This window comes from Callithrix jacchus, chromosome 17 (assembly GCF_049354715.1).
Source record: "Callithrix jacchus isolate 240 chromosome 17, calJac240_pri, whole genome shotgun sequence".
NCBI classification, from domain to species: Eukaryota; Metazoa; Chordata; class Mammalia; order Primates; family Cebidae; genus Callithrix; species Callithrix jacchus.
In genome coordinates, this window is record NC_133518.1 from 77,957,423 (window position 1) to 77,984,211 (window position 26,789).

At 44.9% G+C, this 26,789-nt stretch overlaps 1 protein-coding gene across 12 annotated transcripts in view; it reads left to right on the forward strand.

Annotated features, from left to right (window-relative positions):
* The window catches only part of MYRIP (myosin VIIA and Rab interacting protein), a 468,404-nt gene that overhangs the window by 357,120 nt on the left and 84,495 nt on the right, over window positions 1-26,789 (forward strand). For 10 of the 12 annotated variants that reach the window (XM_078354711.1, XM_002759753.6, XM_078354712.1 and 7 more), the window contains 5 exons: window positions 2,512-2,648; window positions 7,980-8,060; window positions 12,146-12,243; window positions 12,451-12,531; window positions 15,308-15,451. In XM_078354711.1, the coding sequence (XP_078210837.1) occupies window positions 2,512-2,648; window positions 7,980-8,060; window positions 12,146-12,243; window positions 12,451-12,531; window positions 15,308-15,451 (541 nt within the window). The remainder of the gene's footprint in view (window positions 1-2,511; window positions 2,649-7,979; window positions 8,061-12,145; window positions 12,244-12,450; window positions 12,532-15,307; window positions 15,452-26,789) is intronic. The other 2 variants (XM_078354710.1, XM_078354715.1) reach the window with 1 other exon arrangement.

A 26,789-nucleotide genomic window follows, 5' to 3' on the forward strand; every position in this document is an offset into this window, starting at 1 on the left:
TTTGCTTTCTTATTCCACATTCTAGAAAATTGATGTTTATTTTAACTTTTAGGTCTTCTATTAAATTTTTTATCGATCCTGTTTTCTATTTCCAGTAAGTTGTTGCCTGTCTTCTACTTATATTTCACATCACCCTCGCCTGTTACATGGATGCAGTGTCTTTTTAAATCATTATGGATAGTAATCAGAATTTAAGTTACTTTCAATACTCTGAGTTACCTTTCTTTGCCCTTTGTTAATTTTTGTTAGTTTGTCTCAGCTCTTTCTTCTTATGCCATTGTATTGTTGCAAATGTCTGGTGATTTCTGGTCATCTACTCATATTTTTGAACAAAGGACTTAGTTGGTGAATAAGGGTAACCAACATGGGCCTCCTCTGCATTGGGTAGGTAAGTATTCCCAAAAGGGGTTCAGGGCTGAAAGGTGAGGGTGCTTACTGAGAGCTCCAAGTTTGTGAGTTAGGCGGTCAATTGTCAGGCTTTGCTTTGGTGTGCAGGGATGGCATCTGATGGCAGCATGAGGGGTTTCCCCACTGCTGAACAATACGGGCTTCTGTATTAGCTCATTTGTGTTGCTAGGAAGGAATACCTGAGTCAGGGCAATTTATAAAGAAAAGAGGTTTATTTGGCTCATGATTCTGTAGGCAGTACTAGAAGGTGCCAGCGTTGGCTTCTGGTCAAAACCTCAGGAACCTTTTACTTACAGCAGAAGGCAAGGGGAGCCTGTGTGTCACATGGCAAGAGAGGGGGCAAGAGAGAGGGAGGATTGTCACACTCTTTTCAACAACCAGCTCTTTAGTGAGGTAATAGAGTGAGAACTCATTCATTACCACAGGCAGGACACCAAGTCATTCATGAGGGATATGCCTCAAAAGCCCAAACGCCTTCCACCAGGCCCACCTTCAGCACTGGGGGTCACATTTCAACATGAGATTTGCAACTGGGACAAATAGCCAAACTATATCAGCTTCACTATATGGTGTTAATCTCCATACTGATGTCCTAAATCTAAAGTGGATTGTTCAGCTTCAATAGAGAACCACTTTATTTTTTGGGCCTAAGACAAATCATCCTTGAACCAATTGCCCATTTGTTTGGGAGTAGGTCTGGGGGACCAAGAGGCCTCACTATTATCTACACAACCACTGAATTACCTGTCTGAGTACTGCCATAATCCAAACCTACTCTCTGAATCAACCAACTCAAAATTTGGCCTTCCAGCTAGAGTCCAAGCTCTTCCATCTGTTCTGAAGGACACTGTTCTCTGTTACCTCTATGCTATCATTGTCAAAATCTCTGATTTTGCTTCACCCCCATTCTTCCCTTGTATAGATTGTTTTTTACCTTTGGGTATCTCTCACATTTCACTGGGGTCTGGAAAAGAAGAGCAACTAAATGTGGGCTTGTTCTTCCATCAAGCTGGAAGCCTTTATGTTCCTGCTGCTTTTCTGAATTTTCAAAATAAGTGTGTATTACTATATTTATAATAAGAAAAATGAGAAAAACAGCTGTTTTTTAAATGGAAAGGCTTTAGAGATTTGTTCTCAACTGGCATAAAAGAGAAGAATCTTGCCTTTTTTTGTTTGTTTGTTTGAAATAGTCTCACTGTCTCCCAAGCTGGAGTACAGTGGTGCTGTCTTGGCTCACTGCAACCTCTGCCTACCAGGTTCATGCGATTCTCCACCTCAGCCTCCCAAGTAGCTGGGATCATAGGTGTGCGCCACCACACCTGGCTAGTTTTCATATTTTTAGCAGAGATGGGGTTTTGCCATGTTGGCCAGGCTGGTCTTAAACTCCTGACCTCAAGTGACCCACCTGCCTTGGCCTCCCAAAGTGCTGAAATTACAGATGTGAGCCACAGTGCCCAGCCTGAACCTTACCAATGCATCAACCATTATAGCATTAACCTGGAAACTACTTTTCCACAATACTTCAATCTGAATGAGGAAGAGGCTGGAGAATTTTGCTGTCTTCCTTGTGCTTTTTATTTTTCCAAACTGAATTAGAAATATTGTTAATACAGTAAGAATATTAAATATAAAGCCTACTATTAAATGGCCAGAAACTTTGTGGTTTAAAATAGCAGCATTTATGGGCTTACTCTTTGGAATGCCTTGGTGGATGGTTCTGCTGGTTACACCTAAGGTCACTCATGTGTCTCCAGTCAAACTCGTGGCCAGTGGCTTCTTTCACCTGTCTGGGAGTTGGCTGGCTATTGGCTGGGGTAAGAGGGATGATAGGGCCAAGTGTGTCTCATCACACAACAGGCTAGCTTGGGCTCACTCATGTGGTAAAGATTGTGGGATTCCTAAGAACCGCAACAGAGGAAACTGCAGGGCTCAGTATTCACACATCACTTTCATCATTTTCCATGGTCAGAGAAAGTCACAGGACCAGCCCAGAATCAAGGGGTAGAGAAATAAACTTCACATCTTGATGGATGGAGTGATGAAGTTTTGCAATTCGCCATTTAATAATTCTAATTTTCTGTTGTCTATTTCTGTTCTCCTCAGGCTTCTGAGGGCCCAGTCTCTGGAATGGTTCTACAATAATGTGAAGAGCCGCTTCAAGCGCTTTGGCAGTGCCAAGGTTCTGAAGAACCTGTACAGGAAGCACCGACTGGAGAGTGGCGTGTGCTTTGACATTCTAGGTACTCTCACTGCCTGCTGCTCTTGGAGTCTTTGGAGGGCCGGTGGGTAGAAGGCCTGGCTCAGAGGCCCTGAACACTGGAGCACACTAACCTGGGACGGAGAAATTCGCTTAAATATCTGGCACTAGTGAGAAGCAGAAATAGAAGGACGGATGCCAGAGACTCTGCTAAGTTTTGACTCCTTTGGTTCCCGCATCCCCACTGGGCTAGAGCTTACAAGTTAGAAGCTGTGAGGACCTAAGTACTTCTACATATTGTTACTATTTTAATCTCAGATCCAAAATTAGGTATTCTTGATCATCATCCCTGAGTGATTAAATCGTTGGAGAGTTATTTGCCCTTGGCTACAGAGAGAGTACCTCTATGCCTGGTGGGCATGCCCTCCACTTCCTTTCTTCTTACTCCAAAATTCTGTTCTTATGGCCCAGAAGATGATGTAATGGGAGAGTTAGAACAGTGTCAGCCTCCTCCCTGGAAACTTAAAGGATGAATTTTACCTATGCTGTTTTCATACAGTTAAGACAATCAAGTTAATTGGAATGAGAAATTATATTCTTTAGTCCTGTTAGCTCAGACAGTAGAAAAGAATGGTAGTCAGAATGTGGACAACATGCCTTCCAAAAGGCTGTTACTTTCTATCTAGTGGCAGTTATTTTTTTTTCATCACTTGGCTAACACAGGTAAATGCTTTCTATCCATGAGAAATAGGGAAGAAAAAAAAGAACAACTCATCCATCTTATTGGGAGCCTTTTCATCATCATTATTTTACATTGTTGTTTTCTCAATAGTCTTTGGTTGCGTCTTATCTAAAAATATGCCAGCCACTTAGAAAACAGGGAAAATAGAATGGAAGCACTAAACATTAAACATAGAAAATCATTAGGGCATTCTGTTGTCTTTAGAATCTCTGTCTTTCAAACTGCCCAGGAAAGCTATAGCTAAGAGAGCAGTGCTGAAGTTTTCCACATATTATGTTTATCACCATTTCACCAATTTTTCTAAAAACTGTTTCTGTAGAAATGGAGGCAAAAAGGAAATAAAGCTTAAGAATCATACTGTTAGCAGTTTTCCAACCCAGAAAGACATCTTAAGAAGGTTCATGAATAGAATCAGCTCACTCATTTGCATCCCATCCTCTTTTCCCCTCTTGTACATCCTCAGGTGTGCTGTACGTGCTCCTTTAAATATCACCAAATTCAGATCTGATAGGTGTTCTTTGCTACTTAATGCACATTGAGGAATAAAGAAAACATGTGGAAAACCCTGAAGAATAGAGCAGAATTTTTATTTCTTTCCCTTTCTCTCTAAGTCTCCACAAGTGGAGAAAGCAGGCATGATTCCCAAGTGGGGTAGTGCAGGGCTTTGGCATTTACAAGGACTGCTTTCAAAGCAGGATTCTTTGCTAAGAATAAATATCTGCCCTGATTGAAGCAGCTTTAGGTTCTAGGTCCTCTGTGATTCAGCACTTCATTCATCTGAGCCTCAATCACAGCACGTATCACGTATCACATTGCATTCAGGATTACACAGCTGCCTCTCCTGCCAGACCGTATATGCAGGTGGTACCTTGTTTATCTGTGTTCTCAAAGTGTGGCACAAGGCCTGGAATATCTTATACCCTCATTATTGCACTAGTTCAAGCTTAAAAGCATTTTATGGGGCCAGGCATGGTGGCTTACACATGGAATCCCAATACTTTGGGAGGCTGAGTCAGGAGGATCACTTGAGACCAGGAGTTCAAGACCAGCCTGGGCAACATAGCACAACCCTGTCTCTAGAAAAAAAAAAAAAAATTAAATTAGCCAGATGTGGTGACATGCACCTATCCTTTGAGCTACTTGGGAGACTGAGGTGGGAAAAATCACATGAGCCCAGGAGGTTGAGGCTGCAGTGAGCCATGATAGTGCCACTGCACTTTAGCCTGGGTGACAGAGCAAGACCCTGTCCAAATCCAAAAAAAATTTATGAATACCAAGACACTTCGTAGAAATATGAGAATCTGTTGCTTTCATATTATTTGCTTCTCCATTTAAGTCAAGATTTCTTTTGGAGAAACATGACAAGCAGACAGGGGACAGTTGAGATGGTACTCAAACCTGTGAAACCATGAGATCTATTCTACAAGCTAAATAAGAAATTTAGTTACACTTCAAGTATGGTGAAATCGTCCAGGGCCTCAGTGGCCTCCTGGCTGTGTGAGATAACTCAAGAGCCATTCATTAGCTTTTGCCTGTCACCCAATACCCTTTGTAGGTTTATCATCTGCCATCCTCCATTCATGACTGCACATTAGAATTGCCGAGGGCGTTTTGAAAAAAAACCTCCCAATACCCCAAATCATTGTCCACCCCCCGCATTAATTATCCCTGAATCTCTCTGAGGGTGGGATCCAGTATATATATATATAATTTTAAAGCCTCCTGTATTATTCCAAGGTACTGCCAAGATTAAGAGCGAGAGCCTCAGCTAGAACTCAGAGTAATTCGTTCAGCAGTGTTCTTCCAACTCTATGTAACAGTACTTATTTTCAGAATTTTGACTGTCAGAACATGATATGCAAAATCTGCAGTGCACAAGGCATGTGCTGTGCTCTAGGACTGTCAGTGTAAAGCTCCTTTCACCTACAAAACATCTTCACTACGTGGACCACTGTGGTTTGCCATAAAAGCGCTCAATTCACAGAAGATTCCTTCAATCCAGAGTCTCACATATCACCCATCACATATGCACCTTGTAGTGCCATCAGTTGCTCAGCAGTGCTCCCTAGCTAACCTCACTCCTTCTCCTGCAGCTCACAGCAGGAGATCAGATTAGGCCTCAAAGAAGACTCATTAGTTTTATCAGATAAACCTAAGATGTATTCATTTTTCAGTAAATATTTATTGAATACCTATTTATGTACCCATCTGGCTTGAGTTGTGGGGTGATGAAATGAGTAAGACCCTGCCATTTCTCAGAGCCAGAACTCTAGTGGAGAAAGTCATGCTCACATGGCTTCTCTGATAGGCCCAGCATGACATTTTTTTTTTTATTTAATTTTATTTTAAGTTCCAGGTTACATCTGCAGGATGTGCATGTTTATTACATAAGTAAATGTGTGCCATGGTGGTTTCCTGTACCTATCAACCCATCACCTAGGTATTAAGCCCCACATGGATTAGCTATTTATCCTGATGCTCTCCCTCTCCCTGCCCCTTAACAGGCCCCAGTATGCATTGTTCCCACTGCTGTGTCCATGTGTTCTCATTCTTCTGCTCCCACTTATAAGTAAGAACACAGCATGACATTTTTAACAGTTATCCTAAAAGAAGTACTACATAAAAAAGGTAAAAGTTGCCATTATTAATATACTTAGTCTTCAGACAATTGGATAAAGAATATATGCTTTTATTTAGTAGTGTTAGATAAATAAATGGGAAAAATAAACCTTGCTTTTATTAATCTATATCTAATTTTGATATGATTCTTGAAAGGGATTTGATGGACAAATGTGGTCTTTTAAAAATGCTGAGCCATGTGAAATTAGAGTTTTTGCCAACTCATGAAAAATAGTGGTTTCATGTCATCTGGGTACTTAGCCCAAGCTTTTTCTTTTTTTTTTTTTGAGACGGAGTTTCGCTCTTGTTACCCAGGCTGGAGTGCAATGGCGCGATCTCGGCTCACCGCAACCTCTGCCTCCTGAGTTCAGGCAATTCTCCTGCCTCAGCCTCCTGAGTAGCCGGGATTACAGGCACGCGCCACCATGCCCAGCTAATTTTTTGTATTTTTAGTAGAGACGGGGTTTCACCATGTTGACCAGGATGGTCTCGATCTATTGACCTCGTGATCCACCCACCTCGGCCTCCCAAAGTGCTGACAATTCAGTCTCTTTCTGCCCTTGAAAAAAAATCATATCATCCTGAATGACACTGATGCTCCCACCTCCAATTTAAAAGGGAAACAGAGAGGTGTTTTACAAGAAGATTTAAAGTCATGCAAAACCTGGGCTTGTCCTCTGGTGAGGTCAGTCTCCCAAAGATCTTTTCACATCTCCTTTCTCCTCATGTTTCTCACAACCCTCCCCATCCTCTCAGCAGGCAACCTCAAATCCTCCTTCCCATTGCCAACAGGGCATGCCAGGCAGGGACCTGCCCCTGCATGCAGCTGCGGAGGGGGCACCATCTCCCTTCTCTGTTGCCTATCCCTTCTCTTGGTCTTGCATCTTATCCTTCTCCCTTCCAGGAAAGTCTCAAGGTCACTTCTTGCTCATTCAATCTCTGTCTTTACTGAGATTTATAAACACTCCTGTTTTCTAAACCCTTCCCTGACTGTCCTGCCATCTTCTTTTCCATCACAGGTAAACTTGAGGAAATGAGCTGCATTCAGGGCTTCCGTTGCCTGCCCTTCCTTACTACACACTCACCTTCTCAAGCTGTTCTCCACCCAGCAGCCACAGTACACTTTTAGAGGCACACATCTTACCAGGTCATCTCCGTGAAACCTTTAAGGGCTTCATGTGGCTTTGGGATGAACATCCAAACACTGAGGTGGCCACCATGACCTGCATGGCCTGTGTCCCCAAGTCACCTCACCAGAGCTGCTTTTCATCTCTGCAGCCGTGCCATGCTGCCTCTCATTTAGGCCTTCAGACACACCCTTTCTCCCAGGATCAGTTTGCAAGGTGCTTGCTATGCCCTGCATGTTCTCCCACTCCATACACCTGCTGGCTGATTCTTCACTGCCTCAGTCCGTCTTTCCTGATGAACAGTTTCACTGTGCTGTAGACCATACCATCAAAGCACTTAACCTATCTCTAATTTTATATATATTTATATAAGTATTTGATTAATGAATTTCCCACATGGAACTCTGTGCTTATGAAAGTGGGGTGGGGCAGGTTTAGCTTTGCTCATCAGTGTACCCTTAATACCTGGGCTGAAGCCAGGCACCTACTGGTGCTCATGGACTATTTGCTGGATGAATGAATAAATTCTAGATGCAGCCATGCCAAGCCACACAACTAGTAATTTGCAGGTCCAGGAATTGACCTCACATCTCTCAGACTTTAGTCTATTGTTCTGTCATTGACTCCATATTGCCTGCAAAGAAGGTATGGGAAGAAAGTTGGGGTTGGCAGCAGTGCTGCACCAGAAATCAGTATGAGAAGAAAAAAGCAACGGGTCAAAAATGTTAGTATTATTATGGGACCTCATGAGCCCTAAACCTATTTTCAAGTTTAACAATTCAAGTGTGTAACAGTGGTCTGTCAGTTCAGTGGCACCGCGCATCAGAGTTCACTGAAGACCTTTGATAATCATATTCGTTCTCTTCTCCAATCTCTACCCTGCCAGGAGGAAGCCTTTTTGAGTCAAACCTGGAGAATGAAGGAAGCATTTCTGGCAGTGATTCAACGTTTTATAGGCAGTCAGAAGGTAAAGTTGCTTAAAAGTTTACAGCTACTGTGAAGTTGGAGGAATAGAAAAACCTACAGGTATAGGCACTGCCAGGAATCCCCAGCTGCACTGTTACCCCAAATGCAACTATCTACTACTCTGTGTGAGTCTCTCTAGGTCACTTATTACTGCCAGTGTATGAATCCATTGTCAAAATAGGTGAGTATATCCAAAGTGTGGCCAAGAGAACAGCATTCATTACCCAACCATGGATACTTTACAGTCAACCAGTAAATATTCTTCTGGAGTTGGAATGTATCAATCCACTCACTTGTGCATCTCATTAAAATATTTCTGTAAAGAATGTATCATTTACTGATTAACTCCTACTTTTTTATACCAATATAATTGTCCTCTTAGAGCAGTGGTTAAAAGCAAAACAAACTTCTAATTTCAAATAAAACTTTATCCATCACTTCAGTTCTTTCTCTGAAGTACTGGACATTGATAATCAGTGCTCCCTGAATTGTCTTCCTCTTGTGACCACCACAGCTCATCTGCACCCTCTATTCTCTCTTTGGGAGCTATGATAGTTAATTTTATGCAACAACTTGACTGGACTAAGGGATGCCCAGATAGCTGGTGAACCCTTTTTTCTGGGTGTGTCTGTGAAGATATTTCTGGAAGAAAATAGCATTTGAATCATAGACTGAGAAAAGAAGATCCACCCTCATCAGTGTGAGCAGGTGTCATCCAATCCATCAAAAGCCCAGATAGAACAAAAAGGCAGAGGAGGGGTGAATTTACTCTCCCTCTTCTGGAGCTGGGACATCCATCTTCACTTGCCCTCACACATCAGCGCTTCTGATTCTTGGGTCTTCGGACTCAGGACTTAAACCAGCAGATCCCCCATTTCTCAGGCCTTCACACTTGGACTGAATTATACCACTGCTCTTAGGGATCTCCAGCTTGCACACAGCACATCATGGAACTTCTCGGTTCCCTTGATCACATGAGCCAATTCCCATCATAGATCTCCTATTTTATATCTATGTATATCCTCTTGGTTCTGTTTCTCTGAAGAACCCTAATACAGGTGCCTTCTCATGAAAAGTGTGTCCTCTATTATTTTTACTACCTGCAGCTTTTCCATAGGTTACCACACACCATTGTATGACCTCAAGTGCACCTCCATTTGCTGCTGAGCCAGAAATGCCCAGACTTGATTTTATCCCAGAGTTCTAGACTCAGATTTCTAATGCTTGGCCATTAGCTCCTGAACATTATATAGGATTCTTAACCCCAGCTTGTCCTAGTCAAGCTCTTTAGGCACTTAGGTCCACCAGCAAGAGATATGTTTCCTTCAGTCTCTCTCCTCATTTCCTCCCAGCTACCTAAGTACCTGTCAGTCTGTTTTCAATCTTACCCTTCTCTTTCTATTCTGCAGCCCATATCCTGCATACCTCTCTGCTTGAAACTCTCCAGTATTAGTGTTAATTTGAGTGACCATCTATATCAGCAAGGTTCTGCAATACACTAAATATATGTGTGGACATGCACATACACACACAGATTCCTTTTAAGGAATTGGCTCATGCAGTTGCAGGGGACAGGGTTGCAGGGGACTGGCAAGCCCAGTACATACAGGGTAGGCCAGTATGTTGAAAACTCAGGCAAGAGTTGGTGCTTTGGTCTTCAGGCTGAATTTCTCCTCTAGGAAACTTCAGTTTTTGCTCTTAAGGCCTTTCAATGGATTGAATGAGACACACCCACATTGTGGGGCAACCCTTACATGAAGTCAACTGATTGTAGATGTTCACCACATCTAAAGAATACATCCACGGCAATACCTGGACTAGTGTTTGATTAAATAACTGGGTACTACAGCCTAGTCATGTTGACACATTGACCATCCTACCATCTTGCTGGTCTTCTGAACCTTGGCCACCTTGCCTTCTTAATCTTCCTCCACACCCTTGCCAGCCTTTCTCTCCAAAACGCTGACCTGAGACTTTACTTTTTACCCAGTGTACCACATTGCTTTCATCCAAGAATTACAATCACAGCATCCAAAGCCTTTCTAGTTACAGCTCCAGGTGCCTGCCTCCCAGGGGTCCATAGAACTTGGTGACTGTCTCTATCATGTGGATAGTTACGCATGCCTCTTAGTGGTTACTTTTGTGTCTAGTCTTCCAATAGCTCGGAAGGCACATGAGAGCATGGACTCAGCTTGTCCACCAGGTTATCACTGGGGCCATCACAGCGCCTAGCACACAAAAGGCACTCAGTAAACATTTGTTTGAGTTAATGAAAATTTGTAGACCTTTTCTTTGAAAAATACATTGGTGACTATCTTGAAGAAGAGAGAAGGGAGATACAGTGTCTGCTACCAGGTAGCTCTTAGTGTGATGACAGCTTAGATCATGTAGGCTCTAGTTATCAAAACACTGGAAAGACTGTTCAGTCAGCCACCTGGTGGTGTGCAGAGCCTGGGCTGGGCTGCCTGGCTCTATCATGGTCTATCACGACTGTCATAGCTGACTTGTGACATACTCATCAGCGAGCTCGATCACTTTGATCTTAAGTGGGTTGTTTAGAGACTTTATTATATTTGCCAAATGATATTTTCTGTCTACAATTGTGTCCTTAAGGGTCTAAGAAGCTTGAATTATTTTTTTAATTGAGTAATTAATGAATTGATGTATTCACACCCTGTCTCATTCCACAGGCATTTTCAGCAGCTTACAAGAGATTTGCATGTGTTAAATAATATGAGTAGGAGATTATAAATGGAAACAGGAGGTTGAAATTGGGGAAAAGGAGACCCAGGCACCCAACCTTTGCTGACCTACATTCTTGCACATGATGTGACTTGGACCTCTGGGAAAAACTAAGAGTAGGAGGATAGAAATTCTCATCAGTAAGAAGCTAAAATCCAGGATCTCAAGGGAAACAGAGCTTTTCCCAGCACCTAGCTCCAAAAAGAACTTTGTCACCTGGGAAGTCCTTTACTTTCTCCCATTTGTTGCCATGTCTTAAAAAACATAATGTTCACTAAAAATATGATAGTACTATATTTCCTGATCATGTTAGCTTGTATTCATCTCAATTTTGTGGCTAAAATGGGGGCTTTGGATTCAAAGGAATGGAATCCAAATTCAAAATAAAATTTGGAATCAAACTGGATCCAAATCTTAGCCTTCTTACTATCTTGCTGTGTAACCTTGGGTGAGTTATTTAACCATTCTGTGCTTCAAATTTACCAACTGTAAAACAGTACCTATATGGCACCTACTTACCACTGGATTTTTGTCAGAATTAACTGTGATCATGTAGGTGAAACTCTTGCCCAGGGCCTGCCATGTGGCTGAGTTCTGTGAGGTTGGCCAGTGTTGTTAATATTGGTTTATAGTCTAAAAAAATTATACATGGAGTATATCTTTGCTTTAAGTCATATATATATGACATAACTGGAACCAGCCCAGTTAGTATATTTAATAACATTTTCCCCATACTCACAATAATACATTATATGTGCAAAATAAAGCCTAATCTTTATCTGAGAAAGTGGATGAAGAACCATTATTTCTTTACCTTAAGCTCTTTTGTTCAGTCATCTATATGCTTAGACCAGTGCTTCATGTTAGGATACAACAATGAAGATGATCAATTCTTGCTCTCTGAAAATGACCTGTGGGAAAGGCCTGGGGCACGTAGCCTTTCTAGCTGATGAAAGCAAGCCCAGAACCTGGGACAGACCTCCAGCAAAGGGCAGGGCTGAAAGGATCTGAGATTTGTTAGGGGAGCAATTTTGGGGCCAAGCCCTGGGGTCCGTGGGAACCAGCTCAGTTATGGAGCAGGAGACTAGGAGGGAGGGGGAATGAGATAACAGGTCTGAAAGAATCAAATAATTTGTTGCATCTGAGGCATGGGATGATGATGATGGTGAGTGATGCGTGGAAGGCAGTAGTGATGCAGGTGGGAAAGGTCAGGGCTTTGTGTGCCGCAGTAAGCAGCTTAGAACTTATCCCGGAGCCCTTGAAAAGTTTCAGCAGAAGAGCTTGAACCGTCCTTTAACTCATCATTCCCTTTTAGAAGTGCTCTTTGTTCTATTTCCTCTCTAGGACATAGTGTGATGGACACCTTGGCTGTGGCCCTCCGGGTGGCTGAAGAGGCCATTGAGGAAGCGATTTCCAAAGCAGAAGCGTATGGGGACAGCCTGGTAGGGCCCCTCCTGCTCCTTTCTGCCTGGAGGGGTGTGGGTCAGGGTCCTGGCTGCCAGGAGAAAGTGCAGGTTGTCCGGAAATCAATGTCCCAGCAGCCCTGACTAGAGCAGGGCCTGACCTCCCTTTGCTTTTGTGGTCGAGACTCTCCTGGGAAAGTCACCCCTAACCACCCACAACACACAGCCTTTCTCTTCCCTCCTCAGGACAAGCAGAACGAGGCCAGTTACCTGCGGGACCACAAGGAGGAGCTAACTGAGGAGCTGGCCACGACAATCCTGCAGAAGGTAGGTGGCCCCGGCAGCGGGAAGGATGCAGTTTCCTGGCTGGGCCTGGAGCAGGGACTCTGGCAAGTAGCAGGTGAAACATGCGGAGTGTGTCTGGCACTGCACTTTCTGTGCCTTCTCACTTTAGCCTTTTGTGCCTTGGGGACCCACAGGTGAAACATGCGGAGTGTGTCTGGCACTGCACTTTCTGTGCCTTCTCACTTTAGCCTTTTGTGCCTTGGGGACCCACAGGTGAAACATGAGGAGTGTGTCTGGCACTGCACCTTCTCACTTTAACCTTTTGTGCCTTGGGGACCCACACAGAGGGAATGCATCGCACTGCTTTGCAGTCTCTCCTGCTAGGTCCATGCCCTACACTATTCCTTGCAAACAAACAACCCCAAAACTCTGGCTTTTGAAAAGGATCTTTCTGTCTTCCACAGCCAATTCTCAACACCAACTGAAGTGAAATTCCATTCCGATACTAACTTCTTCCTGGATTTAGTGCAGACCCCACAAGTTAAGGGCTTAGTCCCACAAGACTGCCCCCACTTCAGACACTAGCCACAAGTTTCACATATCCCGAAGTCACCACACTTTTCCCTAGCCTGCTACGAATTCGGGAGTTTCCACGACCCTGGACCCTCAATTCAATGATTTGCTAGAACTCACAGAACTCAGGAAAGTGCTTTACTTACCATTACCAGTTTAATATAAAGGGTACAGGTGCACAGCCACATGAAGAGACACTTAGGGCAGCAGGGTCCGGGGACCGGGTGTACAGAGCTCCCACGCCCTCTCTGTGAATGTCACTCCCCCAACACATCTATGTATGCACCAACCAGGAAGCTTTCTGTGCCTTGTTGCTTCCGAGATTTTAGCCAGGTTTCACTATCTAGGCATGACTGCTTAAATGAGTGATTACCTGACTGAACACACTCTCTAGTCTTTCTGCTCCCGGCCCTCTAATCATGTACTGTAGCTGTTTTTTCTGGCAACCAGCCCCCATCCTAAAGTTACCTAAGGGCCTCCTTGAATCACCTTGTTAGTGTAACAAAGATACTCCTATCACTCAAATAATTCCAAGGATTTTTGAAACTCTGCCAGGACCTGGGGACAAAGACCGAACACAGATGCTCCTGAACTTACAGTGGATGGGATTAAGTCCAGAGAGTAACCCCATCCTAAGTTGAAAGTATCGTAAGTCAAAATGCATTTAATACACCTAAACTACTCTTAATATATCATAGCTTAGCCTAGCCTCTCATAAACATGCTCAGAACTTGCATTAGCCTGTCCCTGGGCAGAGTCATCAAACCCAAGGCGTATTTTATAATACTGTTTAACAGCTAATATAGTTTATGGAATGCTGTACTGAATACACACCACTTTCCTACCCCTTAAGTCAGGGACTATCTGAATATATGTTTTGTTGCACCAGTTTCTTTCTCACTCATACCTCTGTAGTTGCTGCATTTCTGGCTGTGGGTTGGGACAAAGTCAGCTGCAGCATGTTCATTCTGGGGCCCAAGTGAAGGCACCTCAGCTGCATGTGGCCACGACAGGAGCACAAGACAGCAAGAGGAAGTGCACACTGCCTCTTAAGGCTGAGGCTTAGCCCTGGCATATGGTCACTGACTCCCTCCTCACATGTCATTGACCAGAGCAAGTCACACATCAAGCCCAAGCCAAGGACGGGGAAGCAGATTCTCCCTGTACTGGGAGGGTCTACAGAGTCACTCGACAAAGTGCCATATGCAGGAAGTGTTGAAAAACTTCCCTTTTGGTCACAATAACTCATATCCCTTCCATATGTCAAGTAGACTCACCACACCCAGAGACCCTCATGTCTCATCCAATCGTGGTTCAAAGTACATTTGATGCAGTTTCAGCTCCTTTTTAGCTGGAGATCTGTAAACAAAGCAAACAAATTATCTCCCCCCATATACCCCCATGCAATGTTGGAAGAGAGACAGGGAGACAGCACCGGCCCCACCCACCTGCAGAGGAAAGAATGGGAGGGACCAGGAGTCACTGGTCCTCAGCAATTCCGACATCCTGAGGGGCAATGTGGCTGGGTCCCCACCCTGCCATGGGAGATGGCACCTCACTTCATTGTTCTCCGGGCTCTCAGCCTTCCTTTTATCTGCCTGTCTGGCCTAAAGGAACATTGAAGAATATGCCCATCTTGGTGACTTAGCACAGTTCTTGGCTGTCTCCTAGGAACTGAATAGGAACTTGAGAGCCCAGAGGCCCTGGTACAGATAGACTCACTAGATCCAAATGGTTGTGCAGATGAGCTGGGTCTGGAGCCATTCTTGATGACTCTTCGTGTCTGCCCCCTTGACAGGGCTTCCAGACGCCTCCTAAAGTCAGGACTTACAGCCAGAGGCTCCGAGTTTGAGATTCAGCACCATCATTTATGAGCTGTGTGGCCATAACTGAGCCTGTTTCCTCATCTATAAAATGGAAAGAATTATAGTACGTACCCTCTAGAATTAAGTGAGGTGAAGCATACACAATACCTAACATGAGGTCTGACGCATGCTAGGCACTCAATAAATAGAAGAAACTGTTAACATCATGAAAGGATTGTTTGTAAACTGTGAAATGCTTAGAATGCTTAAGGCTGTCATTGTGCTGGTTTCTCATAAAGCAGATCTGAAACAGCCTGGTGTTCTGTTGAAATTAATCTTGTAAGTAGCTGAAAAAAATTCCAAAGATGGTCCCAGTTACTCCACATAGCATCAGGAGGCCTCTCCAATAACTTGCCCCTTTTTCGTCCTCCGCTCCCCAGATTATACGAAAACAGAAGAGCAAAAGTGAGCAGCAAGTGGAAGAGGAGCCAGGATGGCCACATCCCCAGAGTTGCAGCACAAAGGTGGCAGACGAGGGGACCTCAGCACCCCCTGGAGGCCACCGTGCTCCCACTGCCCTCTGGGTGAGTCCCTAAGAAGCACTGGCCTTCCCTCCACATGTGCAGGTCTGGAGCACACATTTAACCCTCTGTCGCTGAGTCAGGTAGCCACTGGCCAGGGTAAAAATTTCAAAGGGATGGGGAGAGAAAGTGAGTGTGAGTGGGGGAACCAGGAGGGGTAAGAGAGGAGAGAAAAACACAGTCTATTGATGATTACAGAGGTAAGTTACACAGGCCAATTTAGGAAAAGTACAAATGCTGATAGGCTTCATTTTTTTATTCACTCTGAAAAGAATTGTACCAAGTCTGGTGGGGAAGTAGCTTTGTAAAGATCAGGTGTATTCTTATCACCTAGATCGCTTACTTTACTGAAACTGAAAAGCGGCAGTAAGAAAATTACCTCTGCTGTTTCAACCACCAAAATGGTCACATCTGGACACAGTCAGGAAGTCACAGTGTGGAGCCAACCTTTCTGTGTGTCACCTTGAGTCACGGAGCTCAGTGGTCTTCCCACGGCCCAAGGGTTTGGTGCTGTTTCTGTCTGCAGTAGAGTTCACGGAGCCTGTAACATTCCTCGTTATTGCTTTGATTAAGCCCAGTTGAGGATGTGCAAAGTGCTGGGGAAGGAGCTGGGTGGGACAGGTTCCGCAAGAAACCAAGGGACTGGCCAGTAGGGCTCTGGTTCTGCCTGATATAGGTTCCCACAGTCTGAGACAGGGCAGCACACAGGTGCAGTTCAAAACTAGAAAGTCAGCCATGGGAAAGGCAAGACCAGGGCTTACCGCATCCCCACTAGGGGTCTAGTGGCATTCATCCCTGCATGAGCAGATTAAAACAAGGGTGTGCAAACCAGCACATAGTAGACTTGCAGTCCACAACGCATAAGCATAGGTCACCTACATAAACTCCCTCGTCCTCGCCAACCACCAGATGCACGGGGTTACAAAGAGTATCTTTATGGCTTCATCAGAGATTAAACTGCATTGATTTATCAGCAGAAGCTTTCCTTGTCAACGTGCTGTCAGCTTGTTTTACTGCTGCTGTCATGCATGCACTCAGCACCAAGGAGAACAAAACAAGTAGAAGACTCCATGCCCATCCTCCAGAGCTTTATAATCTGGTTAGCAAGGCAGGAGCAGACACGGGTAAGGCTGGTTAAAAAAAAAAAAAAAAAAAAAAAGAGGTAATGGGAGACAGTTTGTAACTGGGTACTGAGTTGAAAGATTGAGAATGAAAATGGATTTGGAATTCAGACAAGGGAGGGGCCTTTTGAGCAGGAAATGGGAAACGATCCTACCCGATGGAGCAGGGGAGCAAAAGTCCTTCAAAGAGCCTGTCACTCAGACTGGTCACAAAATCAGAGCTGCAGTTCCTGGGCTCACACTGCCAGCATGACATCATCTTGCATTTTGGGTCTTTCTGAAGCATATTCTGCAAACTCAAAGTGTCAAGTCTTGGGGAGCTCCAGAAAATAGAAATCCCCACAGCATCCAGACTCAACCATGAGTCAGTGAGTCAGAGGCAAGAACAGAGAGCTTAGGCTCTGTCTCTGCCACACCTGGGATAGGATTCTGGACTTGCCCTTGACTACTAGGTATGTGACCTTGAACAACGGTTTAGTTCCTGTCCATAACATGGAGATCATAAGGCCTTCCCTAAAGTATGGCTCTGAAGATTCCTTGTGTGGCCAGTACAGTCTTCACTGAGCTTCCCCTATGTGCAAGGGACTGTGCTAGGTGCTTATATCAGTTTGTTCTCATGCTGCTAATTAAGACAAACCCAAGACTGGGGTAATTTATAAAGGAAAGAGGTTTGACTTATGGTTCCACATGGCTGGGGAGGCCAGACAATCATGGTGGAAAGTGAAGGAGGAGCAAAGTCATATCTTACATGGCGTCAGGCAAGAGAGCGTGTGCAGGAGAACTCCCCTTTATAGAACCATCAGATCACATGAGATTTATTCACCACCACAAGAACAGCATGGGAAAGATCTGCCCCTGTGAATCAGTTATCTTCCACTGGCCCCTCCTACAACATGAGGGAATTATGGGAGCCACAATTCAAGATGAGATTTGGGTGGGGACATAGTCAGACCATATCAGTGCTACAGAGACAGTGGTCTCTGCAGATACAGCAGACTCCACCATCTAATGGTGAAACATGCCATAAACAAGTAAATAACAACAGCAAACACAGGGGTACACATTTCAGTAATTGTCACCAAGAGGATGGAGAGGAGGGAGTGCTGGAGACAGGTAGATTCTTGGTTATGGAGCTGTCAGGGAAAACCATTTTTAGGAGATGATGTGAAACCAAGACCTGAAAGGTGAGAGGTCTGCAGCAGTGAGAGGAAGAGCACTCCTACAGGGGGAACGGCAGGCCTGGAGGCTTCGAGCAGGAAGGAACTTGGCATGTTCAAGAAATAGAATCATGGTTATGTGGCTAGAAAATCGGATGAGGGGCACTGTTGCACAGTGGTAACAGTGGCAGGTGACTAAATGAGATGCAGACATAGTTATTGCTCTCTTATTGCCGTATTTCTACGTTTTGAAATAAGGGTCACTGTATCCTCAAGGATAGAGCAGGTTATGAGTTATGAGCTGTACTTCCCTGTGTTTTGGTCAGCTAGGCTCCAGGCCCAGAGAGCAGAGCTGCTGGCATGTCACGTATCTGCCTGCTCCAGTTCCCCGGCCACCTGCTGCCACCAGCCCAACCCCACTATGGGTCCTCACTAGTGTCCTCTCCCCTTCCTTCCCACACACAGCCAGATGGCATCAGCTTGCTTTTCTTCCAAGACCTCAACTCACCCACTAGAACATTTCTGTCTACTCACTGCATCTTGGGGCTGTCTCATTCTTCCTTTATCAGAAACTGAAAACTCTGTCTCTGCCCCTGTCTCATTTCCCGTTGCACTAAAGAGACCTCACCTTCCAGAAACAGACCTTTCCTGATTTTCCATATTTGCATCAGCTGACTGCAGCTCTGCACAGTAACTAAAATTCTCATGTAAATCCGGTAAACAGAGAGGCCTGGGGGTTGGGGGTGGGTCATCATAGAAAGCTTGAGTAGTCATGTTAGTAATGGAGTGAGGTCAGACATGTGTCGTAATAACACAGGACCAATACTTCTTCTTTACATAAATTTTATATGCAAAGGGCTTTCACACATTGTTTCTTTAGCTCCACATGAGAGCACCCTGCATTATCCCCATTTTACAAAGGAGTAAACTGAGTCCAAGCTACCCCAAGCCACTGGAACTAAGTGAATGCTGGACTGAAATGAAGGTCTCCTGGTTCTGAGCATTTCCTGCACTCTGTTGTCTCCTGTTCCCTTGGGAAGCTCCGGCGATGGAATGCCTGCTTCTCCACCAGAGGGTCGCTGGATCTCCTTGTGGTGCATATGGTTAAAGCTGGAAATAGTGTCCCCTCCCACCTCCTAGAGACCAGAGGCGCTCTGTGTATCATTAGAGATGTGGGACCGTGGGGTCTTGTACTGTAAGCCAAAACAGCAGGCACAGCAGCGATGACAGCCAATAGTGTTCCCGTCCCAGCAGCAGGACAGCACTGGCTGAAAGCAGCTGCACGTGAACAACACGGCCCTTCCCAAGGGGTATCTCCCGCTTACCACAGCATCTCACTAGAACGAATTCAGTCCACCCAGGACACAGGCATGGACACAGGCTGTTTTCACTGAGGAAGACAGTTAGAGGCACAAACCAGAGACTCACAGAATTTCCCTTTGGTTTACTAAAACAAATACCTCTCAGGATTTTTGTCAGGAAAAAAAATCTCCCTTGCCAAACACCTTCCTCCTGCACAGCCTAACTCATGGCTATGCTTTGACATCAATGTAAAGAGAACTTAAGCATTTCTTACTTTTTTTGAAGCAAATAGTGGAATATGATTTATTTCTAGATTATTATATAAAAATAGGGCCTAATGGAAGCCCTATATTTTATTTTGAATATATTTTGAATTTTCAAACATATATTTTGAATTTTCAAAAAGCAACACTTCACAAGATACGTCCACCTTCCCCCAGCTTGAATCTACTTTCGTGGGAACGCGTCGGGAGAGAACCATGCGGCCGTAGTTGAGAAAGCCGCATCAAGAATGCTGACACACACCCTTGGGGGAGCACCTCTCCTGGCATGTAAGTGTAGCCACCAGATCATACGCCTGATGATGCAGGGGTGCAGGCACCTTACAGGAGGGACAAGGTCGTCAGCTGGCTCTTTGTTACTCCAGCCTTCACCTTTATCTTAGACATTTGATCAAGGAGGTCCCCTCCTGCCCTTTCCCTGTGAGTTCACACCATCCCAGGATTTTCAATACGTAAACAACATACTTTTGTCAACAATATTAGGAAGGAAGAAGTACATGTTCTGTGTTCCCCCGATTTATACTTACACTGTGCTTGAGGGAGCTGCCCCAAGCAGAGAAGCCTGAATCTGAGAATAAAGAAAACCTGCTATGCATCCAGCTAGGTCTCTGACACAACTTGTCCCTTTGAGAAGCCACTATTTATGATTGTTGGTGGTCACGTGTTCTGGATTTTCCACAGCTCAGCACTGGGTGTGTAGTAGGCATCCTGCAGTACAGGTCCATGGCCAACTGATGGCAGAACAAGTCAATTAGTGGGGCTTCAATCAAGGCTAGACTTGAACCTTTCCCTTCAAGCTTCCAGGATACCTGTGAAGGAGGAAAAGTGTACTGATTAAGGTCCCAGCAAAAGCACTGGGATCCATACCCTCATAAATGACCATTTTTAGCTCCTGACGTGGTTTAAAGACAAGCCCTGTGATTAGAGCTTTTTAAAAACGTTATCAAGATGGAGAACTTGCACCATCCCAGCTGTGGTAATAAGAATGCATTGAGTCTTGATTAGTTGGCTCGTTTAGAGAGGCCTATACCAAGTCCTAGCCTGAATACCACCAATGCTTGAAATGGTGAAATAGTTACTCATCTGTCTCCATTGGGCTTCAGCCATCTACATTTAACAGGGCAAGCTAAGGTCAACCACAGAGCCCACAGCAGCCAGCCCGGGAAGATGAGCTATAGACACCCCAACATCAATGACAGGAAATGACCTTCTCTTCATCCCTTCCTCCATGTATCCTTGTCTCTGTCCTGCTGCCCTCCTTTCCCACCCTCAGACTCCCATTGGGTGTGGTTCCCCATGTCTTGCCCCCCGATGGCACTGGCCTGACTTCCTTTGGGCAGGAACCCTCTCACCAACACCATAGCAGGGCCAGCGTGGTGCCCCCCAGGCATGGCACATATGGTAGACAGGGTCAGCTTTCTCAAATGCTGCATAAGTGTGGCTGGGCACATTCATGTAGGCAAAGCCATGGCTTCACCTGGCCCAAGTGCCCTGTGATGAAAAAGCCTAGGCCAAGACAGTGAACCCAAATTTCAGACCACTGGTCTAGGGCTTAAGTCCAAGTTAATTTCAGGTACAAGAGTTAGGACCCAAAAGGGATTGACCCTGGCCAAAGCCACTATGTGGCACACCTCTGGGAAGCCCCATTCATATGGAATACAGTGCTGAGAGTGACCCTGGAGATGTGCACCTGCTGCGGAGGTGAGGCCTGTGGGGAACAACTATGGGTTGAGGACCACGCACTGTGTTTGCAAATCACACATGACTTCTTTTACTCCTGACGGCAACATAAGGACATATATTATTACCCCAATTTTATAGGGGAGGAAACTGAGGCTAAAGCATTAACATAACTTGCCTAAAGTCACACAGGTAGTGATCAGTGGGGTCAGAATTTGAATATCTCGTTCCTGCTCCAAAACTGTTGATCAAGCTTCTTCCTCTGTAAAATGAGAGCAGTGGCTCAGGGATCTCCAAGGTCCCTTTCAGCTGAGAGGTTCTGAGGCTGCACTGTTCGGCATGGCGGCCATAGGTCACAAGGGACTATTTTAATTTAAATTAAATGAAACTAAAACTCTAGTTCTTTGGTCACACTGGCCACATTTCAGGTACTCAGTAGCACCAGTGCCTGGTGGTGACTATAATGGACAGTGCAGAACATTCCATCATCCATCAAGTTGTATTTGCACAGCACTGGTCTAGGGATTTAGATAAAGAAGAGATGAACAAACAGCATAAGAGCAGAAATACAAGGCCAGGTATGGTGGCTAGTGCCTGTAATCCTAGCACTTTTGGAGGCCAAGGTGGGACGATCATTTGAGGCTAGGAGTTTGAACCAGCCTGGGCAATACAGTGAGATCCCATCTCTACAAAAAAAACTTAAAAATTAGCTCTGCGTGGTAGCACATGCCTGGGGAGAATAAGGTGAGAGGATCCCTTGGGCCCAGGAAGTCTAGGCTGCAGTGAACTATGATTGTGCCACTGTACTCCAGCCTGGGCTAACAGAGCAAGACCCTGTCTAAAAAAAAAAAGAAATACACATGGACACTGGACAGAGCCTGGACACAAACCAATGGGCTGAGTTTCAGTTCTTGGGTACTTCAGAGTGCATAGCTCTCCCACCTTTCCTCAAGCTGTTCTCGCCTTGGACATGCGTTTGCATCACCTGCCCAAGCCCTGCTTTATAGGTCTTGATGCAAGGGGTCAGGGGTGGAGCCAGGTCTTCCATATTACTAGAAGCTCCTGGGTGATACTGACTTGATGCCAGTCTTAAGGGTGGTATCTTTTTAATATCTTGAACAGAATCCTGACCTACAGGCTGTGGAGAGCCCTAAGCCTATGACCTCCTGATAGATCTTCTCCTTTTCTTCAGTTCTCCAATAACCCAGACACCTTTGGCTTAAGAAATAACCATGCAGAATCCCTAAACCCCACCGGGACCACCGCTTAGGCTTGACTGCAATACCCAAACTCAATTCATCTCCATCCAGATGGGATTTATCATCTCTTCTCTTGAAAGAAGGTTCAGTGTGAATGCTCCCTTTTTAATTTCCTCCTGCATTGTGTGCTCATTGCCAGTATGGAGGTCAGTGCGACCTAGCTTTCAAAGCCTTAAAATGCAATATCCTAGAAGGTAGCAGTGTGGGTGTTATAGTTCATTTCATGCCTCTTTGGGTGCATGCATATAAAAAGACCTCTCTGTAATAATATCATGATGTTATTGGTAATGATGATGATGACACCAGGGACCAGACGCTTACTGTATGCCCAGTGACTAAGATGAATCTCTGTTTGGATTTCTGTTATCCTGTCTTTTGTCCCTTCCTATTTTCTCAGCCTTTGTCTCTCATTTCCTTCCTCACATCCCCTCTCTCTTTTGAATGGCCATCGTACAGAACTAAAGCGTGTTTTTTCGTTGCTATAATTATCGGATTTACTTTAGGGCTTATGTCTAACCCTGAAAACACAAAGCAAAGCCGTGTCTCTGTTATGTGTGCATGTGACCAGTGTTCATTTTCCCTAAAATCTTTGATGCTAAAAACATTCTCTCCCTGTTTTTTACTGTGGGCTCTTTGAGAGCAAAGACTCTTTTAAAGCTGTGGTTGGTGCCACAGGGAGCCTGTCCTGTTGGTGATGATGATCATCCTAGCAATCATAGCAGCAATCTTAGGTTCCCAGGGAGCCTGTCCTGTTGGTGATGATGATCATCCTAGCAATCATAGCAGCAATCTTAGGTTCCCAGGGAGCCTGTCCTGTTGGTGATGATGATCATCCTAGCAATCATAGCAGCAATCTTAGGTTCCCAGGGATGTAAGCAGAACATGTTGCTGCAGCCCACACAGGAGATGCAGGTACTGCAAAGGAAGGTGTAACAAAAGTCACCGATGGTCACACTGGCTGTTTCGCCCAGAGGGTCAGGACCACTTGGTTTAAATGGCAAGTCCCACCGGGCTTGGGCACATTAACCACGAGTGCATTGTTTCCAGGCCTGCAGCAAAGGCTGTCAGGCACACACCAAGAGAGCATGGAGGAGCATCGACTTGGAATGTGACAGACTCAAGCTGAACACTTGCCTTACCCTTAGCCATCCATATGCTTTGGACAAGTTATTCCACCCTGACTCGGTTTACTGATGTGCACTCAATCAAATTGAGTGAGAAAATAGATATGTCACACCAGCTCAGTGGCAACACTTAATAAATGCTCTTATTAGGCTAATATTTATTGAGTGCTTTCTCTGTGCTATGCATGATACTGATCCCTTAACATGAGGAAGCTGAGGTTTAGAACAGTTGAAGTTTCTCCAAGATCCCACACAGCAAGAGGAGGAGCTGGTATTACCCACTACCTAATGTATCACCCACAAGTTAGTGCCCAAGGAGTAAAGAGGAAGGGCCTGTCTAAAAGCTCAAATTCTCTAGTTCCTCAATGCAAGGATTGTTGATGTGTGTGCTAATATTCCTGATCCATGGACTCCCCCTGCAGCCCCCTTGCACAGATGTTCAGACACTGTAACTCAGATCAGCCCTTCCAGTCACCACCCCTGCATCTTCTGTGTACCCTAGTATAAGTAAGACAAGCAGAGGTTGTGGGTAGGAAAGAAAAGTGGGCACAGAGGGCTCCACCAGGGTTGTAAGCCAGTGTAATAAGCAAATACATTACTCACCAACTGTTCAGCCAGAGGCTGGAGTAGAACTAGCTGGGAGTAAAAGCATTGTTGTGGTGCCCTCTGCTGGGCACGTGTTGCTTGTAATGAATTTATGGCAGAGCCACGCCTGGGTCCCAGAACTGTCTTTTCCACCCTGGCTGGAGACTGCAGGCCTCCAGTGTCTTGGGACCTGTTGGAGACAGCACTGTTGGGCCTTTTGTGATTGTCGGGGTGTAGTTTTTTTCTAGTGTGGAACCACGATTTGCCTGAAATGGAGTATTCTTATAGCCTGGCATCCCCTACTTTCTGCTATTCGGACCAGAGAGGGAGTTTTCATTTGTTAGTCTTGGCTTTTGTAGGGAAGGAATGGGGGAGAATTTTCATCCCATAAAAAAATGGACCCCAGCCACCACATATACACACAAGTCTAAGCCACTGCAAAATTAAATATTAAATATTGTTTCTCCTTTTTAAACTTGTATTCAGTGATTTCCAGTGAGGAGCTTGTAGGTTTTTTTTTAAAGGCCAGATACAGTAAATGGCTTCTATGAGGCTGCAATAATACTGCATCTGGCAACGAGGCTGTCAGCTTCATAAGGGCCAGCACCGTGTCTCACAGCCTGAAAGTTCAGTCATAGACATGCTACCAGGATCACACACAAAAGGCCATCCCTGCCCTCATGGAGTGCACTGTGTGTGGAAGACACAGCAAGTCCGTGCACATCTGTAACAGTGTGGGCAGAGCTATGTGACCACACAGGAGGGGAGGCCTTGCCAAGCCCCAAGGTGCAGCAATGCCAAGGGGGTGTCCCTCTTGATATGTGGAGGTTTGCCATAAAATGATGCTTCCTTCACTTTTAATAACTTCACTTGCCAGTTGACCCCCATCCTCAATCTCTGTCCTCTCTGAAAGCTGCTCGTTTTCTGTCCGATATTTGGCAAAATCGCAGAATGGCTCTGAATACCTAGCCCTGTGAAAACCTTCAGTGTTGTCAACCTGCGTCATCCAAATGGCTCTGAACACTCGGGATAGGGTCCGTGCTTGCTGTGCCCTCACAATGAAGGAGGTGACACTGAGCCGAAAGCCACTTCACATGTGTTTGGCTTGGCTCTCCTCCAAGTAAAACCTTGCTCTCCAGGATGTAAGTGTAGATGATAGTGAGCTCCTTTTCATTTCTTTCTCTTACTTTCCAATTTTTGTCTAAGAAGTTGGAAAAAAACATAGGCACTTTGAAAACCCACTTTGTAACCATTCACTCAACAGCAAACATTCATGATTTCCAATTCTGTACCAGTCAGTGACTGTGCCAGGGGCTACAGATATCACTGCTAAAACAAATTACCCTCAGTTGCTCCACAGTCTAGTGGGGGGCCCAGCTTAGAAAAGAGATGTTTGCAGGAATGCAGTAAAACGTAAGTGTAGAAGCAGCCCAGGACTCCCAGCCCAGCCTGGAGAAGGGGGCAGTTGGTAGATTTCCCACAGGCCATGGTCTGCTTGAATATTTACAAACAGAGGCTATGGGTAGGAAACCTTATCAACACACAGTGTCTTGAGGAGCTGATAAGATGGGGAGAGCTCATCACCACTGGGTTGCATTAACCTATGACCATTGCATCAAAAGGCAGGTCTGAAGGCCCATCATGCTCTAACCTCTATATTTGAAGGGATAGAAGCAGGTTGTTAACACTTGGTTCACAGCTATGGGGGTCCCATATTTGTTCTGTAATCCCACCTTCCTCCTAGATAACCCCAAGGTCTCCTGGGGGAAGTAGCGGTTTCCTATGACTCTTTCTGAATCTTAACTGGTCTGCACCACCATTCTCCAACAGAGTGTACCAGACGCCCTGTATGTGAGGGCTCCTGGGCCCTGGCCTGGCCTGTTACAATAGGGATGCTGGGTTTTGATCCTCCTCAGTCTCTTTCTTCCCTCAGACTGGTTCAGAGTCCTTTGGAGGCAAGCCCACTGAGTGCATCTTTCTCTTCCCAACCCCTCATCTTAAAGCTCAGTGTTGCCACCCAAGTATCGTGTGCTCATTTCTGCTGTCTTTCTTTGTTATCCTCTCATACCTTTTTTTTAAGCTACCATTTATCATACAGTTTACTGTGAGTGCAGGGCAAGGCTAAGTTTCCACATCTCTCTAGGAATTCAGTCACTTGGCCAAGGTAGTATAGCCAAGGTGGTCAGGGAGCCCAGGCACAGCTGACCCCGGGGTCCAGCTCCAAAGCACCCCATGGCCCTGCCCACAGCTCTTCTCTGAGAAAGCTGGCCTTTGTCTCGTAGTCTAGGTACCTGAGGGAAAGAGAAAGTGAGGAAATGAGCACATTTTGCACTGGGACAGAAGTGAGTGGGGGCTGCTGGTGCTGACATCAGCCAGCAGGTGGAAGCCCACTGCAAAGGGCCTGAGTTTGAGATCAGGACTTTGACACTGTGATCGTAGATGCTTTCGGTAGCTTTGTGACTATGCCCTTTCCCTTCTAAGGTTACCAATGTAAAAACAGCAAAAGAGATAACCGGTAAAATATAATTCCTTCATGAAATGGCGAAGGAAAACTTTAGTCTCTGTTTGATAAAATCCTCTATACAACATTTGAGCTTCACAATACAACATATATGTAATGCAAATATAAAATGGATATATGTATGTAATGCATACATATATAATGCATACATATATAATGCATATATAAAATAGATATATGTGTGTAATGCATACATATATAATGCATATATAAAATAGATATATGTGTGTAATGCATACATATATAATGCATATATAAAATGGATATATGTGTGTAATGCATACATATATAATGCATATATAAAATGGATA